The sequence below is a fragment of the Acanthopagrus latus genome, chromosome 7, assembly GCF_904848185.1.
Source record: "Acanthopagrus latus isolate v.2019 chromosome 7, fAcaLat1.1, whole genome shotgun sequence".
In the NCBI taxonomy this organism is placed as follows: Eukaryota; Metazoa; Chordata; class Actinopteri; order Spariformes; family Sparidae; genus Acanthopagrus; species Acanthopagrus latus.
Window position 1 is genome coordinate 19,233,776 of NC_051045.1, and position 21,680 is coordinate 19,255,455.

Genomic DNA, 21,680 nt, shown 5'->3' on the forward strand with positions numbered 1-21,680 from the left:
GTGACTTTAAACATGTGACACCTCCCAATTACAGAGCAGCACAGCCACAGCGGACATACACAGAGGCTCCTCAATTAATTTCTTTAAATTTTCCCTTTTTTAGCAACAGAGGCAACAAGTGTAGATCTCGCCGACCGCTCAGCGTGAATAACACACAAACACACACATACACACACAGCCACTTGTGCCCATTTCTCTTTTTACACTTGTTTTCTGGCAAGTTTGGGAGTGTCTCTGCCCAGAACTCTGAAGGGAGAGTGAGGACGGTTGGGAATGTTAATTTGGTAATTTGTTGTTTTATATAAGCAGGGGAGGGATGGCGGTGATGGTGGTGGTGCAGCAGCGAGGGGAAGCACACACAGTCTGTGTGTTTTGGTTTGTTGGGGTGGTGCTGGGGGGTTGCGGTGGAAGGAGAGGGTAATGCTGGGTGACAAGGTCCAGCTCAGTGATGCAGATGACTCCCAACCAAGTTATTTTTCTACGAGAGAATCGGACAAAAATACCATGACGGTCGGAGAGCAAGAAGTGCCCCATGACCATAGAAGGTATTAAGATGTCTCTGATACATAGCTGCCCTCCTCCTCCTCCTCCTCCTCCTCCTGTTCCCCATGTCTCCTGCTCTCAGTCACTCTCTCTCACTTCCAAATCTGGGATGGTGGCCAAGTGCCACCAAGGACACTAAGGCTAATAAATCATCCTCATTTCAACATCTGCCCAGTCCCAAAGGGCTGCCCACCACCACCACCACCGCTACCCCACCCCTTGTGAAGATGGGTCCTTGGCTTTATTCCTCTTTCAGCATCCCTCCATACTCCCCCACTGACACCCCCTCCCTGACTGACAAAACATCTATTGTCCCATGCCCAAGTGAAGAAGAGACCCTCTTTTCCCCTCTTTGACAAAAGCCGTCTGAAGCCAAGATGGGGACTGCCAGCCGAGATGCCTGGGACCCGGCAGGGGTGCCCCCGTCTCCCCCCTTCCACTTTTCTCCCGCCCTCTGGTTCATCCATCCCTCGCTTTCGCTCTCTTTTTTTACTTTAATACTCCCCTCCTGTGGGGGTCACTCACTCAGCTCGCCCCCGCCCTTTTCATAGTGGCGAACTCTCAGCCTTGCATAAAGACATCAAGTGACAGCAGTGAGAGAAAACAGCCAGATTTGGCAGAAAGAGATATTCGACATGGCTGTCAGTGGCCATTCTGCATGCCTTTTGTTCCCTCGGGTGTAGTTGAAATAGATAAATAAACAGCCATAGGCTGAAAAGCCGGGATCAGAAGCTTGTCGTTTTTATTCATATTGAGCGGAGAAGAAAAAGAGGCAAAAACCTGCTGCTGCCAATTAAGAAGAATGAGACAAAACTCAATTCACAGTGTTTAGGTTTGTTTTCATGGCCGAAGCTAAAACCAGGCTATTCAATGGCTTTCTGTGGTTTGCTCTAAAGATGGCAGTAGGTCTTTAGCATTGTGAGTGTCTCCATGTGGCAGAGAAGATCTGGGAAGTTGTCTCTGGACTCATCAGTTAAGAAGCACTCTCTCCACGGTTACTCAGAAGGCTTCATTTACTGTGAATGCACGGCCCTTTTTCCCAGCACCTCAAACTCACCCCCAACAACGGGGAGTACCGCCCATAACTGTGCACGGGCCAGCCTCCGGCCACATTCACAGGACCGTCTGCTTAGAAAGAACAAAGTCACACCACTTTGACTTGTCAAGATACTTTGAAGATGACGCTTGGCAGGGAATTCAACATTGTAGTGCATGTGCATGTTTGAGGTTTTAAGTTTCAACGGTAAATTTCAACGGAATAAGCAGATATATGTCACAATTTCAACTGTGCAATAACAACATGTTTTACTACATTTATTGCAAGAAAGTCACTATTTAAAAAAGAAAATAAGACTATTTGTTATTCGATTGTGATTTGATTGTGCTTTGATTCACAAAGTAGATTTTCACTGGGAAAACTATTAAAATCACAGTGATGTGACATGTGGCGGGGTCTGTACGAGATAAACACGTTTGCCATCATCTGGTGAAATAGATTCATAGGCCATACATGTGACCTTCATCACAAAAAAATTGCAGCTTCCGCGATTGGAATATCGCACTTGGTCATATTGCAATTTTGATAATGCTTTGATTAATTGTGCAGCCCTAATTTACTACTCATTACTGATGGGTTGAGAAAGCTGTGTTCGTAATTATCACACCAAGAAATGCTGCGTTGTTTAACAATATTTTGTCTCACTTTTCAGTGTTCACTGGCAGGCCTAAAACCTTAACTTTATGCAAATATTTTCATTTTGCAGAAACTACTCAAGCAGGGAGGAACATTTACCAACAAGGCCCTGTGATGAATTAGTCAATTAGTGTTGGTGGCATTTTTGTTTCATATTTTATTCTGAATTATGTAGATGGAGGCACTGTAATTAATGCCCTTTTTTCTTTTTTCTGGTTGGGTCATTATGCATGGAAATGTATTTCCCTCTAATTCAGAGCTTTGAGTTTTTGCTCATTAAAAGTGGCAAGGGTTTCAGGATGGGAATTCATCTCCACAAAGGGCTCTTGATAAAGATTGTTTACTCTGTTCCACTATCCATTTTCACTAAGTAGGCTTTGTTCTGTGCAATTTCCCTCAACATAGTGATGATCAGAGTAAATTTATATCAAATATCCCTGAATGAAAATATTGAAGAAAAAAAATGTGTAATCTGATTTTCCGCTCCCAGGCAGACCGCATTCCTTCACAGCTCTTCTCTCCCCCTGCAAAACATTTAGATTTCCAATTAGCCCCCGAGAAGAATGGCTAATTTACCACAGCGAGCAGGCGCCTGATGTCTCAATCTGCCGGGTGTCAGCACTGTGAAAAGGAGGACTCTCATGTAGGCACACACACACTTATAGAGACACACGGGCCCATAAAAGAAAAGCATGCTGCAGTGAGTGTGAGGGGTGAGAACAGATCAAATGCAGCATGGGGAGTAGAAGAAAAAGTTGAGTCATTCAAAAAAACAAAAATAAATTAATGCAAAACAAATAAAGGAAGCATAATTAAAAAAAAAAAAAAAAAATCAGTGAAGAGGGGTCTTATTGAGGCACTAGAGCGGCAGGACAGGCAGCAGTTCAGCAGTGGCCCCAGATTGACTCGTCTGTGAGTGTACAGCCAGCCAGCTCCTCCACACAACACCCACATTGTCCACTGTGCCAAGGAGCCGAAGCAGCGCTCCACTCCTCAGGGGGCTGCCTGAGACGAACACATTATAGATACATGTTAGCCTTGGCCCGACCTTCTGTACACTGTGTGGAGCACTCAGCGGAAAGGAGACAGAGGAAGGAGGGAGGAGATGAGAAATGAAATGCACATGGAAGTTATTGGAAGCTACAGAGAGGATAAGCCTATCCGACAGCTTAACAGCCTAAAAAAAAAAAAAGTCTGTAAAAGAGAGGGCTCCTATCACTGTAACATCTACCGAATTTAAAAAAAACAAAACGCTGTGAAACAAGATATACTGAATCTACACAGCGGGGTGAGAAGGAGAGAGAAATAAAGGGAGTGAGATGCGATTTTTGTGAGACAAGATGTTTGCAAGAATCCGTTGGCTTCTTAATCCAGCGGTTTTTGGACGCGGTTATCTGTCAGAATCAGCTCACTGGATCTTCCATCTTTTTCTCTGTGCCTTACGAGGCCCCCCGCTTGTCCCGATGGTAAACCTCAAAACTGCGGCGCTATCGTGCTGTGTAATGGTCACTCGCAAGCGGCCAAAGCTACCTCCCTCGGCCCTGATAGGGAGGGAGAAAGAGAGATTCCTGTCTGGCTCCCAAAACCCAAACAACATTAGTGGCACTGTCCTATTTCTTTCCCAGCCTGCTGTTAAACACACACAGCTCCCCACAAAATGTTGTTGTTTCAGCTTCTATCTCTCCACTGTCATTAACCAGAGGCAGGCTGACTGACACTCCCCTCTCCGTCTATATGTCTGCAGCCAGTCCCTCATTCACTTAAGACCAATCAGCGGCCACAGTCTTTATCTTGCCCAGGGCAGCCCTGTGATAACACTGTTAACAACAGTAATGTGTGGCGCGAGGGAGCCACTGGAGCTGCCACTGTCAGGGTGAGTAAGTGAGGTCAAGGGCTTTTAACATCTGGTGACGTTGCACCGAATCCACTCCAGCTCTGCTCTGTGCTCCCAGTGTCTCCTCTTTCCTCGCTGTTCAAACTCCTGGGTTTTCTAACTCTTTCCCCACCGTTCCCCTACGCTTGCCGATGTTAACAGTGTGGGGAGAGAGAAAGAAAAAACAAAACCCGACTGAGCTCAGCAGCACTGAAACGGGGCCTTCTCTCTCCCCACGTGCCGTAGGGAAAACACTGGTGTTATTTTAGAAATCACACTGTTAAAGATTAATGCGGGCCTGGAGGAGTGTGTCATCGTTCCTTAACGACGGGGCTGAGACGCTGAATAAAGCCGGCACTGTGTTCTGTCCCACAGCCCAAGGACAGATAAGTTTCCTCTCACCAAGCTCGCCCCTCACCTTCCCTCCTCCTTTGTCCAATAACTCTCTCCCCAAGTCATCTGTTAAAAACTGCAGGGGCCAAAAAAATGAGAAGAAATTAAACGCTCCAAAATCGATTTGTTTGGTCCTTTTTTTTGACACAGACGAAGGCGTGGGCGAAGAATAGCTTACGTTCTGGCTCCGCAGATACAAAAACAACAAAAAAGGGTCAGGAGGGTGTTCACAAACATTTTCCATGCTGATTGCTCTAGTTAGATGACTAATGGAAAGTCCCGGCTGCAAGTTGTGACCATGCAACTCCCCCAATAAAGTCATCCGTCATCATCCCGTGGACTGGCCAGACAGACAGCTATAAACCAGGGTTCAGAGACCACGACGGAGCATCCTATCTGTATCATATCGTACCTTTGTCATTCTAACAGGCGGGATGATGATGATAGCTCTACATTAAATAAATAAAACTGACACCAGTGAAGATAAAAATGATAAGAGGTTTAACCGTTGATGATGCCGATGATAACGGGCTGCAAGTTTGATGAGTCTCAAGTCTGAGGTGCGCAAATGGGACTTAGTATCCCTTGCTGAAGGTTTCTGCTGATAACGGAAGCGCTCGATAAGCCGGGGAACATCAATCTCAGTGACAGAGATAGTCTCTGTTTCACTAATAGGGTTGTAAAGGGCCTTCACCTTATATGGCCCAGCTAATAAACCCATTTGTGATGAGCCCGAAGGTCAGCTGGGCTGATATTCACATTCACCCACATATTGGGGGTGTTACATTCATGTTTGATAGAAGTATGAAGTGTGTGATGTTTCTGTGATGGAGTGCCTAAAACTGCGATCTTTGGTTTTGATGTGACCGTTCATATGTCATAAGAGAGATTGAACTTTGTATTGACATGAGGTGTCTGTCAGATATTAAAATTCTACTTGGCACTGTCTCGCACCACAAAGTCCACTCTTATGCACAGTCTTTCCATTCAGTGACCCAGAACAACCAGCAGCATCGTATCATCGCTTTTGCAACATCATAACCGCGCAGTCTTTTGAAGTCTGTGACCATCCCTGAAATTATCACTGTCAGTAACACTTCAACTCATCTTGGGTTCTGATGGCAAAAACATCAGACAATGGCCTTTGTACAAGGGAGTGGGACTGCTACATTATCTCCACTCAATTATATCTTCTTACGAAGAGTCCTCAAGGCCAAATCATAAAGACCGTGGCTTCAAAAATTTAACTGGTGGTGGCTGACAAGATGTCTCAAAACCAGTTTTTCCCTGCCGCTGCCGGTTCCATCCCAGCCACACACTCACACACACACGTCTTTCAAGCAAGTGGAGTAAACAGGACAATAGTGAATCATGCGATTACAATGTTCTGTAGCCATCTAATCAATTTCATTAGCTGCATAAATCATGACAGCTTGACATTTATTGTGGGGGTGATGGGTTGATCCTGTGGACTTGGAGACAGCTCGCGTGGTGATAAATGTTGCTATCTCTTGAGAGTGAGGATAAATATGATGTGTGCTCAGAGAGACAGAGGGAGGGCTGGAGAGAAAGAAAAGACTGGACACAGAGCACGAGAGCCCCAAAGAGGCTGCTGTGCAGCAACAAATGTTAAACTGAGCGAATCAATGAGCGCAGAACGGTGGATGACCCATTTGCACAATGGGTTCGATCTACCATCTCTCAGTGTAACCTTGGTGTTTCCAGTTGATGTATTTTCTCAGTTCTTTATGGTCCTTTTCATGTGGATTGTTGAGCGTGACAATGGTCAAAATTATCTAAAGATAGCTGTGATTGTATTGTTCATTATTCAGCTGTTATAGCCTAAAAGACTGTGGAGACTTTTATGCCATTATTTGGAATGTATTTAATCGTTCATGTACTTAACGACTGGTGGAAGAACAGAATTTGAAAATAGCAAGTCATCATGATTTAGGGGCCATTATATGCATTTGGCAATGAAGTTTGTATTTTTCTTTTTTCTTTGTGTAACCCCCGTGCAAAATATGTTCCTCACTGGCCACCATAGTCAAAGAAACCATTTGTAGCCATTATCTCCAGACGGTATCTCTTGGCAGTAGCAGCTGCCTTGAACTGCTCTCGCTTTTATATGTTTCCACCGTGTAAATAATCTGATTGGCCACCGAAAGAAATCCAAAGGATAAACAGTGCACTCGTTACAGTCCATTTGTTATACACAAATGCTTTTTGTGTTTTATCTCCTCATCAAACTCAAAATAATACACATGTTAATGGCAGCTATTAGAACTATTAAGCTGCCGTTATTATTGTTGGTATTTATATCGCGTACGTGCTTCAGTCAGCGGTAATTGCGTTTGAATTAAAACATCACAAAAAGTTTTGATTTGAGTTTGATGATGGCTTTGTAGAATCAATCATTTGATACAGAAACAGTCTTTATTTCTTCTGGTGGACCAGTTTCAGTAGGACAGACGAACAGATGCAGCTTTCTGTTTGTTGTGGTTAATCATATATATATTGAAAAAAAAAAGTGTGTGTTTAAGTGTATTGGTGCAATAAAAAGCTACTATAATCACTGGCTACCTGTTTAACAAAGAGTGTCTTATGAAAACTAGGATCTGTTTACTCGTTCCTCAGCACACGCCACACCATTCACCTCTGTCCTACTGATGACCTAACATCTAAGCTTTGCGTCTTCCCTGGAAACACATCCGCACAAAAAGACCATTGAGAGAGTGAAGACAGGCCAAAGAGCTAAGTATGTCGATACTCGAAGCATGCAGGAGACAGAGAACTTGCGGGTAGTGTTTGATAATTGACCTGAAGACCTGTTACTACTGTTATCATGTAATGGTTCTCGTATATATACAATTTGTCTGTTTGGCGCATCGGCTCAAACTATCTGGAGCACCCCGCTGCATACAAACAGGAACACACATACGCCTGAGCAGGAAATCCACGGCCAGGCCTTGTTTATTTATCTGCTGAAGCAATCTCATCAGAGAGTCACTTGGCGTGGCTTTGACCTTCTCAAGCATCATCATCATCATCATCATCATCATCATCATCATGTTCATCGTGTGTAGGGCTTGACCTCAGTGTTAACCCTCGGAGCCCTGAAGAAAGCCCTTGCTTGTCCTAGGCACCGACCCATATATACATGCACTTAGCCTCCAAGTCACTAGAGACTTTTCATTTCTATGCTTGGGCCCGTGCCCATGGTCTGTGTGTGTGTGTGTGTGTGTGTGTGTGTGTGTATGTATATGTGGATGTGTGTGTGAATGTGTGTATGTGTGTGTGTTTGTGCGTGTTTGTACATGTGGTCCAAACATGCAGAAAAGCTGCAGGATGGATTTGCAGGGGAGGATGCCTGACCGGCTACTACACACAAGTACAGATCTAAAACAATTGTACTCTCTAAAACTTGTGTTCTCTGAATGTCCTTTTTTTCCTCCTCATTTTCGTCTATGTCTAGCCACTTTGAGCCAGCTTGAGCTTCCTGCGCATATATTTGAAGTAACAGAGAGAGAAGGAGAAAGAGAGAGAGTAGAAATGAAAAGCTACTAAAACCCCTCTGTTTATGTTGAAATATGCAAACGGTATAAATATTTAGTCGGACCCCGATAAACGATATGCAATTTACTCGCCAGTTATCCGTCGTCACGTGACAATATCTCAGTGGCTGCCGTCCAGAAAAGCCCCCGGCGTGATGAGAGATCCCCTTCTCCGTGTTTCCGCGTCCTTTTCTACCTACCTAAAGGAATTCCTGGTTTGAATTAGGGATTCATATTGGCACTTGACAGAGGAACAGACAGTGTGGTCTGGAGTATGTTTCTAAATACACAAATTCAGTTTGCAAGGGGAAATGGAGATATGAAACATATGACATTGCTGAGCTGAAAAGCCAGTGTCAGATTTATGTAGCGCATAAATGTAAACATTCATATATGCATAGGCTGCGTAGGCATCTCGTTCAGCTGAGGTCTGTGAAATGAAAAGTATCCGTGGCATGACCTTTGATTCGATCTATATGCCCTCAAGTCAAGACCCTAAATCTTATTCCCATAACCCCCTTGCTTGCTGAGAGGCAATACATGTCATGGGAAGAAGAGGAGATCATTAGAAATAAGGCAATATTATTTTTCTTCCTGCTGCCACGTATCGATAAACTGCAACCTTTATCAAAATGAAGAGGGAGGACGTGATATATCATTATCTGAAAGGCATGCCACAGCAGCTGCCGATGCTGTGTAGGCAATCCTCTTAGGCCAAAAGGTAGGGTTATTTATTGGGCCTCAACCCCGTGGCTGTCACAGCATCTGGTGGCAGAAGATCTATTGGCGCACCCTTATTCACTTATGATTATTACTGATCATCTGCCCAAATGACTTATCAATAAAGCGGAGGCCAGGCAGATAATTTATCTGTATGGTTCTGTCGATATCAAGTTCAGAGTCAACGGCCTTAAAAGGATAAGGGGCCTTGGACGTCAGGTGATGAATGGTTGTACATGGCTGCCATGAAAATATGACCCTTTTTAATAAATTTGCAGAATCCTGCTCTCTTCCGCCTCCCTTCGCATTCCTCTCACTCTCTTTTTCATGAAAGTGTGCTTCAGCTCCAAGGTTTGTTTGCTGACTAAGTTCAAACGTCGCCCTGAGACATCACCTTCTTACAGAGAAAAGACATCAAACGCTACAACTGTCAGGGTGTATGAATACAAACGTTTGAATCCCTCGTTTGTACCCAGTGTGTGTTGTGCGGCACCTAGGCCACGCATGTCTATGCAAGACCAGTGAATCATAAAAGACATTGAAATGATGAGACAAGCCTGTCTGAGGTCAACATCAACCCTGCCAGGATATTTCACTATGGCATTTTCTTCATAAATCACACAAAGACTCTTAGGACACACAGGGTCATTGCTCGTTCTGTAAATACCAGCCGTTTGTATTTGACAAGTGGCCGTGACTTTCCAGAGACGCACAATAGTTCTGAGTGTTTGCCTTCCAAATCTAACCTTTGTGCACTAAGCTCTATCTCACCAACAGTTCTTAGTTCCGTCACAGGCCGCACCCTGCGTAGACCCATCTGGATGTAGGGTTGGGTAACAGTGTTAGCTTTAACCTGGTGTGATAAGTGTCAGGCTACCTTTCCTCTTTCTAATGGCATCACATGCATTCCTTTGGCATCAGTTTCTTTTGCTTTTGCCAATGAGCTGTATAATTTTCTCACATTAAGCTTCACAGCAAAGTGGAGATAAGGGACCGAACAGTGATTACATTCATAATTACCTTCTTTATCAGCTAAGACAGAGAAAGAGAGGGAAAGTTTAGTCCCAGCACTCCCCTTTATGTTTGTCTTGGCCAAAGCACCTCAAGTCTTCCGCTTATTAAAGTCATCATAAATATATTCTATCTGATGGACGCCCAACTTCCTGGTATTTAACAGTGCAAATTTCGACCCCGTTTCCTCCTCTCCTGCCATAGTCTCCCCACCTCCCTACTTAAGCCCTGCGAGCAACCTCATTGTTGAGGCATGTTTTTAAGAAGTCGTAGCTCTGGTCTTGTTTTGGGTCAGCTGTCAAGGCCCCTATCTCTGGGAAGTCCCGAAATAGCCCCATTTTACACCCTTTTAAAGGACATGCAAGAGAAAGGTCTTGGAACCACAACCAGGCACCGTCTTGACCTGATGCTAAGAAGCAGACCGAATCAGACGCGTATCCTTAGTCAAACAATCTGGCAGACTCTGGCAGGAACGTGTAAAGGTTCTTTATCACAGAGTTGAAATGATAGCACCAGACCCCAGAGAAATAAACACTGGAGACTTGATATCCCCACTTCTTTTTCTTCCTTTTTTGGGGGCAGTCATGTCGTTGCATTGATTTTAAAGTGTTCCGATCAGATTTGCAAGTATCTGGGAGTCACAGGAGTCAGATCCATTTGTTGAGATCATGTTTGACATGATAGTTAGCTCCGATTTGAACGGCTCCAGCAATGAGAAACAGTCTCGCCTTTCATTTTTCTCTTTTTCCCGCTTGACGCAAATACACTTTCTCTGCAGTTTATTATTCAACACGACCCACAGTGAAAGACTGCTTCCTCTCCCGGCTTTACGTCAAAAAGATCAATAACCCGTCCGAGGCATCGCCACCACAGTGAAGCCCTGTCAACGTGCCAAGAAGCTGCAAAAGTTCCCAATAAATGCGTAGCAAAACTTTCAATTTGTGGCTTTCTTGGTGTGGCTCTTGCAGCCAATGGGTTGTCAGTCAGGGCCCCGGTTCAAAAAGCCCTGAGGTTTGTTTGCTGCTGGTTCTTTTTGGAAACTTGCGGCTTTGTGACATCCGCAGCCATCCATTGGGCCGTGTTGCTGTATTGCCTCATATTATCCAGAGTTGAGGAGAATTGTTTTTGGCAACAGAACGCTAACATTTTCCTACGACGCAAAACCTCCAAGTGGGGCCCTCTTCTTCTCTTGAGGATGATGATGAGCAAGCTTTGTGAGGTCCTGTAGTTGCTATGGCTACTCACTCAGCCTTCTCACTGGTGAATTTCATGACGAGAATATCACTGTATGGGTCGTTCTCTCTAGGTTTGACTTTGAGCTGTACGTGAAAAACCACATATGCTTTATGGGCTCTATACGGAAACCCCCCTCGGGGCATTTCTGCTGTTTTTTCACGTTAAATGAGTTCTGGAAATAAACTGAGCGGGATTTCGCTCCGTCATGTGTTTTAGGCTGTGACAGGTCTTGTAAAAACAATGAGGCAGTCAACTCACTGAGTGTCTCTCCCCACGTCGTGTTTTCTTTTTGTCCGCTTGGTCATCGTGGCATGTCAGTACGCATGGTGCTAACGTGTTGTTGAAAAACTCCTGACTCTGTCCAATAACAAAAGCTGCGCTATGAAACACTAATAATGGCGGGGCTTTCCCTCTCTCGCCTAGTGTGAAAGCACACAGCGCAGACATGGTGAGAGACACACACACACACATACACTTTTTACGCATACCCCTAATGAGGGTCTGGACAGCTCTCGGTGGAAGGATTCTGCAGGTGGCTGCACTTTCATCAAGCCACGACTGGATTTGTTTATGTTTGAGGTCATATGGGCCAGAGAGAGAAGTTTGTGTGCCCAGACACACACTTACACACACTTTCTAATTACCCTCGCTTCAGTGTTTTCTCTTTTCCATAAGACATATTGACATGTCAGCGTTCAGCAGGCTAGATACAGAACAAATGGACAATTTTACCTCTCACTGTGTGTAGTGGAAAACCTATCCCTCCCCAACATAGGCCAGTCTCTATTTGGACCTGTCTCACCAACCCAGAGTAAAAGTCACTTTGAGATGACGGTGACACGTGCAATAAATCATAGCACGGCCAGTCGGTGGCCAATCACATTTTCCTTCCCTAATTAATAGCTTATTTATTTGCTTGGCAGGTCCTGCTGCAAGGCTATTCTCTATGCTTTTCTGTCTGTCTGGTGTGTGTGTGTGCGTGTGTGCGTGTGTGTGTTTCGTGCACGTGTGCATGCGTGCGTGCGCGGTATACCAGTGTTGAAAGAGCAACTCCACCTGCCTTTGTGTTACAGTTATTATCATCATTGCACAAGCCTTTGCTTTTCACCACTGGAAACCCTGTTTACCACCGATCTTTAAATGTTGCTTTAAAAAGACAACAACAACAGAACCCTCACTGGCTAACTATTTTCAACAGACAAACAATTTAGATTAGAATTACATAGAATTCAAAGCCAGGAAGGTTTATAATTAGCATTTTCCTGACAGTCAGCTCAGTGTTTCTGGACCCGAAGACTTGAGGTTTGGACGGTAGAAGGCCCACAGCGGCTCGACCCCCCACCTGAAGCTGAAAGACATTAAGGCATCAGTAAAAACCACTCATGTCTGCTTGCATGTCTTCTACAGTTTTAGGTTACTCTTGCACAATTTGATACACACACATATTTACACTTGGCATGCAGCTGAACAGAGCAGGGGGAAAGTCCAGAAATTGCCCTATAGTTGTTGAACGCCTGGTAGCATTTTAGACGGGCCAGCCAAGCTGTTGGTTTTGTAAACTGTTGCAGCTGGTCCTGTGCATTACAAGAAAGGGGAAGTCCTCTCTCTCTCAGTTACTCACTCTTTCTCTCTCTCCCTCTCACTCTCTCTTTCTTTATCTACTCTATCGCCATGTTTAAAGTTCACATGCATGTTTTTTTGCTGTTTTTTTTTGTTGTTTTTTTTACTTACAGAGCAGACCCATTAATCCTAATTGATCTGTCCACAAAACAGTTCTCCTACTTTACCCCACACACAGGGGTACACTGAAAAAAAAACAATTTATAAGTTAGTCAAAAACAGAGAGAAATAAATTTTTGTTTTACTTGGGCTACACGAGCATTTTATAACCGTTCTCTTTTGTTGCCGCACACCAGCGTGTGTGCACCCGTGGCTATTCTTCCCAAAGAGCAAAAGCACATCTGAAACACAATACATGAACATACACACCGTCTTTAGAGAGCTGCATAGAGGCCAGAGATCTTATCTACGGATACACGAATCTCTATGCCACAACTAAATAACAATTTCAAACCTAATCTGCAAAGAAATCAAAGAATCCAGCACACCTTACATCATTCGTATCGACTGTTGTAATAACTCTTGTTCCCTCTTTACTGAAGGAAAGCGATAAACCAGACTCCTTTGCTTTGTGAGCACATCCGTTCATTCATCATGGCCACACATCAGTTTTTAATGAAACTTTTATGATTTGTTTTGCACATCTACAAAATAGGGACTATAGCTGCAACAGTTCATCGATTAGCTGTCAACTTTTAAATTAATCGCCAGGAATTTTGATGACAGACTAATTGGTTTACTTAATTCAGACGTATTATGCTCATTTTCAGGTTCAGAACTTGCTTTATTGCTCGAAAAACGCATCAGTTTTCTCCTGTCTCTTTAAACCCCTTTCCATCAGCCCATTCCTCATTCCAGCTTCTTAAATGTGCATATTTCCTGGTGTCTTTCTTCTCTGTGACAGTAAACTTTGGGTAAACCTTTGGGTTGTGGAAAAAAAACCAAGACGCTCAAGACGTCATCTACAGCTAAAACCCTGATTGACATTTTCTGACATTTTATAGATTACAACTAATCAATTGGTAGAGGAAATAAATGATTGATTAATCATCAATGAAAACAATCGTTACTTGCATCCCTCACAGTTACAGGTCCAAACGATGTGACAAATTGCATCGGCCGTGAGGGGGAGACTGCAGCTCCCGGGGGGATGACATGTTTACCGTTGCGTTGTTTGGAACTGATTTCAGAAACGGGATGCTTCTGTAAAGGGTTAGATGATGTGTAAGTAGGCTGAGAACACTGTCATAAGTATCTGTGGCATAATTGCTCCCATTTGGTGAGGCTGAGAAACAGATCCCCTGACAGCTTAATGTAGGAAACCACGGCGTACGGCACATGGGTGCACATATGGCCCATCTGGCTCACTGTTTAGCGAGAGGGGAGTAAGAGGAATTAAGAGCGAGCTTCTATGTGCTACTTGGTTTCCCTTTACTGGAGAATTAATAGCCTTACAGACAAACTTATGGACCTTTATCTTGAGGTGCGTATGAGTGCCCACGTCCATAAGCTCATAGGCACAATTCATCATCACTTCCTGTGAATCGGGGCCTTGTATAGGAAGGCGCATAAAAGAAGCTGCTGTGCGCCAGAACTCAAAGAAAAGCTCCACAGTTTTCCGCGGCAGATTCCACAGCAGATAAATGTCTCTCTCCCAATCGCGGTGGGCCACACCGGTTTAGGAAATACAAACTTTAATATGTCAGCTCTAATATAAAGGCAGCCAGTCTTGTCACAACACCCAAACAACACAGCTACTGTTAAAGGGCAGATGGGGAGGATAGGGCGCAGGAAAAGGGAGGCTCAGATACGCTGTGTGTCTGTGCTTGAGGAAGTTTTATGGGCCTAATTTCACTTCAGCTCAGCAAAGTGCCACGCTGATCTCCCCAACCCCGCCTAAAACGGCTCTGAAAACAGTCTGCATCTCGTCTTTGATGCTCGCCCGCCATCAATGGGCTTCAGAGAGGGAGAGAAAGACAGGGAGAGACTCTGGGTTGCCATTATATGTGAAATGCACCCTCGTCGCAGCAGAGCAGCCCCATCTCTTCATCATTCCCCAACTTCCTTCATTTCCTCTGGCAGACACTGGGAGCATTCTACCACCCATCTGCCCCCAGTAAATATTGCTCGAAGGCTTAATTATACACACACACACACACACATACACACACACACACGCAGACACACAAACACAGTCTCAGCAAAATTTCCTGCAACGCTGAAGCGGAGAATTAACGTCAAATCTGTGGGGCATTCATTCATCAGAGTGGGTGTGTGTGTGTTGTGTTATGTTTGCCTCCGTGTGTGTGTGTGTGTTTTTGTGACCTCTCCGACCATTATGATATCCCTCCGGTCACATTTGTAGCCCAGAGGGTCTGTGCGATGAACTGTGAACACCCTGTGCTCGTGTCATCAAGCAGCTACGGTCGCAACCCATGGCCGTATTCACTATTAATGCTTTAATAAACAGATATTTGGATTCCGGTGTGGATTTTGGTACCACAAAGCACTTTGCAAATACATATTTTTTTGTTTCTCTCAGCAGATGATGAATGACCATGAAGACGCCTCCCCTGACAGCTGCATCAAAAAGGTAGGCTTGTTATATCTGTATGATTTTACGACCTGAGTCTCCGTCCCTTTGCCCTGCATGACAACTATCCTGCTGAGTTTACCTCCACATCATAAGTATCAAAGTCATTGTGAGAGTAAAGTTAATAGCACAATTATACAAATGTTTCATGGTGGACTGAGATTTTGGCTTTAAACCAAACTCACTTCAAATGTTTAATAGGTTGTAGTTCTAATCATTTTTGTGATTGTTTTGTTATGTGTGGCTCTGTGTGTGTGTGTGTGTGTGTGTGTGTGTGTGTGTGTGTGTGTGTGTGTGTGTGTGTGTGTGTGTGTACATGTTGGTGGTTTTATATACATTTTTTCATGTGTGTAAATACAGGATTATCAAATGTTATCGATGGCCCCTTTTGCCAAGTTAAGAAGTTGTTCTTCCGACTTTGGTGTGTTCGTGTGCATTTAAACATCACAGCTGTCTCCAGTGTTGGAGTGACAAGGAAGCCCAAAGGAGAAAAGACTGCACAATACATGAATATGTTAAAAGTTTCTTAACATCAGCCCAGAGTTTGTTTTCATCCGCCATGTGTCAGCATCTTATGCATCAACTCAGCAACACGTTTACCAAAATGTTCTCTGACTTTCCAAGTCGTTTACGTGAATTTTCTGGCAGCACATGAATACACAGTAACTAAATGAACCAGATGCTTGTTGTGCAACACACATAAAAAGCATGCTTTGATTAATGCAATTAAGTGTCTTCATTAATATAACTGAATATTCTTATGAGTATAAAGTTTGCTGAGCTTTCTACAAGACATACGAGGGATGAAGATCAAAGACTAAAGGCTTGAACAAATAAATCAGTTTTTAACACTAGATTCACTGCCGAGTGCGTGAACTTCATATGATCAGCACTCTAGGTAACCCTCTCTTCACTCTCTTTACACACACACACACACACACACACACACTCGCTGTGGCCGATACGTCCCATTGACCAGTCACTGACCACTTTATGAGGTGATAAATTTATTGAGGAGGCTGGGCAGTTTGTTTTTACGGCCAGTGTCGCCAGGTCAAGACAGGACAGCGAGAGAGTTCATGTCCATCTAATGGTCCATGAAAGAACAATGGCTACAGCAGAGTGGGCACTCTTTGTGAAAATGACCGAAGCCGCGCAGGCGTAGCTCCGACTCAAGTCAATGGCAGGGCTGTTGAAACCTAAATCAATGGCTGAAAATGGGACTGTCGTAAATTATGTGGGGTTTTTTTTTGTTTGTTTTTTGTTTGTTTTTTGTCTGATTTGAGTTTTAGAGCAAACCAAACACCATTATTGGCACTGTCTTGAAAAATAGACTGTTCTTCTCTTTTTTCAACTTCAGAATTGATTGGCTGAGCTTGTAGTACAATAAATATCAGTATAAGATGGTAGAAAAAGGAGTTTTGAATGCAAACATTTCTTTACATTTCTCATGGGCACTTTGGTTAATGGTGGTCGACAAATGGAGCAAAACATATTAATTATGTCACGTTTATACTTTAGCAAGCAAAGAAAATAAAACTGAGATTTGGATTTTGTCTCCTTTGAGCTTCTTATCTGACATGACAGGACGTCCAAAACATCAGGAGCCGAACTAATGGTAACTTTCAATGTGTTGTTAAGCTCCTCTTAATAAAGTCAGTGTGTGTGTGTGTGTGTGTGTGTGTGTGTGTGTGTGTGTGTGTGTGGAGAGAGAGTGTGTGTGCAGAGACACTTCAACCTTTGCAAGACGTATTTCACCTCAAATCTCTTTTGGCGTAATTTACAATTATGGCCAATTTGGTCCTTAGAAAAACAAAATCACTTAAATTTCCTCATTTGCATTTCAGGTCAAGGGTCTCATTGCCGTACCGTTTATAAACAGGCAGGCATGCAAATCACCGACTGCTCGGTTGATTTGAGATCCTACATTAGTCAATGAGCTTATTTTAAGAGTTGACCGCAGGTGGTTTGGGCTGGTCCCTGTTCCCCACATGTTCGTACAATGTGGAAAAACGTACACGGTTTTATAAACTACCTAACCACCTCCCATATGAGAGTGGTCTGTGCACTCGCTCATGCATGCGCACACATTTTCACACTCGCAAGTGCAGAAAAAACGCGCAGACACACATCACCAACAGAAGCGTTGTAGAAGTTGTAATACACACATTCACACAGATGACAGAACCCAGATATACAGTGCACTTACCTACAGTACATAAAATACACACACACACACACACACAAGCGTGCGCGAACAAACACACACACAGGCCACATCTCATTATGCAGAGTGTGAGTTGCGGTGGGCCCTCATCGGGTGGTGGCAGACCACATGCCTGTTATGAATATGAATGAAATTATGCATGAGCCATTCCTTATGACATGACTCATTCATCCACATCGGGCAGTCACACACACACACGCACGCACAAGCACAGGGCATGGGCACACACATAAACACACAGGCACGTAAACATTGACTTCTCCTGCCTCCACTGTGTCATTACCATCGCTATGCTTGATTAAGGCAGAATGTTAATTGAGTTGTAGCTTGTGAATAAACTAGTTCACTGCTGAAAGGTGTGTGTGTGTGTGTGTGTGTGTGTGTTACTGCTGCGCTTAACGTTAACAGTAAAACGGATCTGTTGTTCTGTTAATATGTTTTATAGTTTATATAGAGGGAAATATCTATATGCAAACAACTGATAAAGTTGTTGTAAACTTTATTTTGCCATTTGTTAGTCGCAGATTAGTTTAAAAAAGGAAGGCTGCATGAAATAGGCTGGACACACCCACTGATTATTGGATGACCTGACATGTACAGTGTAGGCACTGGAAAACACGAAGCACTTGTGTTTTGTTTCTCTCTGTGCATATAAACTCTATACTCATTTTTAAGTGAAGTTGCAAAAAGCAAACTTTATGATTAGAAAGAGGCAGAAGCTACTAGAGCCTGGCTGACATATCGGTGGCCCTTTATTGTTGGCTGATATCGGCCAGTCACAGATATAACCATATCGGTGTATTTGTTATCCAACACGCGTTGATATGAAAAAAAAATATTTTTAGAGATTGCACTGCAAAAAAAGATGGTTGAAGTAATTTATGTTTGTTAAAATTATGAGTGAAGAGTTCTGTTTTAGTGCACTTATGTTGTTGACAATGAAGTTCATAATTGTATAATAGCACGTGTATCCTACTTATAAATATGCCTCAGTACATCACATTTTTTTACTCCCTAATATGGGTATCAGCACCTGCCCGAAAAAATCAAGTATAAGTAGGAGCTACTACCAATATATCAAATGGGGTAGTAATTTTATAACAGTTTTGTATAATGATATTGAAATAATAACTTAAAAAAGGTTAAAAAGTGAGTCACAAAAGGCTGCAAATCAAAGGTCCAGGCCAAGGCGTAAAAAACATAAAAGCTTCACAGGAAGGAACAAGTGACTGACTGACTGACTGATGAATTTAGCAGTGTTCAGTAACAGAACATGTGCAGTCAGTGCTCAAAAAGTCCATGCTCCTAATTTCATAATCTTAGATACTTATCCAGTAAGAGATTAAGGTGTCTCTGTAAGTCCACCAGGATGTGGGGGCAAAAACTTTTCGAGCACTTTTCGCCATAGTGTTCAAGGAATCACATACATAATGTGTCCAATGTTGCAGCTGCTGCTGATTTTCTGAGTCAGTATTCTCTCTGATAAAAGCAGTTATAATAACTTTATAGTGATATTAAAACTATTAACATGTGTTCACACTTTCCTCATGTTAGCACATTCAAACTGACCACCAATACGGGCTCATTCCACGCCGCTGAGTGAGTGTGAGGAGCGGGGGGCACTAGTAGAGTCCGGGTTAAGGCGAGGGATAAAACGGAAGCAAAGATGTTATTGTAGCTTCACAAGCCCACTTACTGAAAGCTGCCCAGAGCTTACAGCTATGTGTGCATGTGTGTGAGTGTGTGAGGTTTAAGGCTTTGGATTCATATCCTGCCCTTGCTCAGACGTGGATCGAGCAATATTGGCTTACGCACATGCATCTTCACATCCCACCCACGGACAGAAAATAAAAAAAGATGTGTTATCTGAATCCCCTCTCTGCTCACTTCGCCCAATGTCTCTCTCTCCCCCCCCCCCCTCTCTCTCTCTGACAGACAGCATGTTGTTGGAGCTATAGATTACTATCAGTGGCTATTGGCGATAGGATCGAGGATTGTTTGATTTGGTCTGGTCCAGCCACATAAAAAAGGATTCTCTGTCTGTTTAGCTGTCTAGGCCCTGCTTACGTATATTCTCATCTACACCCTAAATATACACTTAAGTCTGTGTGTGTGTGTGTGTGTGTGTGTGTGTGTGTGTGTGTGTGTGTGTGTGTGTGTGTGGACGTTAATGGGGTATCGGAGGACTTGTGGGGTTTTTTTTGGAATCTTTGGATTTAAAAGTGGTTACCAGATAGGGAGCAGGGTTAGAGAAGGAGTCTGTGCTCTGTTGCATGTGTTGTGTGTGTGTGTGTGTGTGTGTGTGTTAATCCCCATCTTCAGAGGAGCGCCGCTGTCCATCCCGACGTGTGTAAACACTCCAGCAGATCAGATGGCAGATAATGACTTCCAGATAGACACCCTCCATTCAACCAGCAGAGAAAATCAATGAGCACTGATTGCTTTTTTCCCAAGACGATCATCTCCCCCCGAAGGCTACTATCTATCTCTCTCTCCTTTTCTATCTCTCTCTCAATGTCTCTGTCTCTCCCTCTCTCTCCCTCTCTCCAATCCCCATTCATTCACCTCTCAATACCACTGAGATTGAATCAATTCACGCCGCTATTCACGGGGGATTTACCGTGAAAAAAAAAAGGAAATACAGCGGAATACCTCTTTAAGTCCGTGTCAGTCTGCCTCTCTTATTTGTGTGAGTGAACATATTTCTGATTTCCAGATAGCGCTACATGTCTTGCTTTCTGTACACGACAGGGATGTTCTTCCTTCGGTCAAACTTCAGTGCGAGTTGTTCTTCCTTTAGCGTGCAGCAAATGTGTGTTTTTAGATGCAGCTTTATTTGTAAATGGGAAAATGAGAGGGGTTGATCTGAACTCTGACCTATAAGTAGATTTTTTCCCACTCCATGTTGAAAGACTAGGGCACCAAATGGGGGTCAGCTGTCGCGACTCTACGTGTGTGTGTGTGTGTGTGTGCGTTTCTGTGTGCACGCAGCAGTTGTGTGTGCGCGTGTGTGAATATTATTTTTTCCAACATCAAGCTGGGGAATTGAGTCTCTAAATACGCTATCTAAATGACCCTAAATGTATGAGGGCTATCATGTGGACAGAGGGAGGCTCATGGGTCACAGAAGCGATCCAGTGCTCCGGGCCATAGTTTACCCCCTGCCAACAGCACCACGCTCTCCCGTCCCTCCCCCCTGCTTAAATAGGCTCATGATTGATTGATAATTATGATAATTTGTTTGAAATGATTATCTGGATATTATAATCACTGCCACCCTGGTGTGCCATGGGGGCAAGTAATTTTTCATAAAGTGAACGTCACAAATGCCCCCTGGTTACGGGGTGACTCTGTGTGCCTGCGTGTGTGTGTGTGTGTGTGTGTGTGTGTGTGTGTGTGTGTGTGTGTGTGTGTGTGTGTGTGTGTGTGTGTGTGTGTGTTTGTGTGTGTGTGTCTATGTGCGTGTAGGTGTTTATCTGTTTGTGGGGGTGTGAGTGCCCAGGGCTTGGCAGTGGGCTCCCCAGGGCCATGACTTGACTGTGGAGGGATGAGCCAAAAGAGCAGGAAATGGCCTGAACACGCACACACACACACACACAGACATAAACACAAAGCCTATACTGACAGTCTAGAAAGTTGAATTTGACCAAAAATATCTCTGTGAATTCCACAACAAAACAAAACCACTCGACCACACCGTGCTTATTTTTGTAGACTAATCCTCCATCTTTGGTTTTAGCACAGTGCAGTAATAGCTGACATCAGAGTGCAGCATGGGAGGCTCTTCAGACCTTTGGGATGGCCTTCTAACAACCAAAGGCAGATGTCAGTTTCTGTTGAGCACGGATTTGTTTAAAGCAATATTGTGTTTTTTGCTTTACCTCCAAATAACAGCTCCAGATCATTTTGATGTTCCAGTGTCTCAGCCTCCTTGGTGTCTCTGAGTGTATAAAACGGGGACAGTTGGGCCTTGGTGGAGGTGTACACTTGGCTGAGTGCCAATTTGTTGTACATTGAATATCTTGAGGATTTCCAACTGTTTCTCAGATGAAATTAGCAATTTGATGACATCACTTGCGTTCTGGGATATTGTGATTTACAGCTGAAACTTCTTCAGACATTAGATAGATAGATAGATAGATAGATAGATAGATAGATAGATAGATAGATAGATACATACATACATACATACATACATACATACATACATACATACA

The 21,680-nt window shown here is 43.6% G+C and overlaps 1 protein-coding gene across 8 annotated transcripts in view; it reads left to right on the top strand.

The window, feature by feature from the left end:
- Window positions 1–21,680, top strand: part of prdm16 (PR domain containing 16) — a 185,290-nt gene that overhangs the window by 83,317 nt on the left and 80,293 nt on the right. For 7 of the 8 annotated variants that reach the window (XM_037103036.1, XM_037103043.1, XM_037103033.1 and 4 more), the window contains exon 3: window positions 15,186–15,236. In XM_037103036.1, coding sequence (XP_036958931.1) covers window positions 15,186–15,236 — 51 coding nt within the window. The remainder of the gene's footprint in view (window positions 1–15,185; window positions 15,237–21,680) is intronic. The other variant, XM_037103035.1, reaches the window with a different exon arrangement.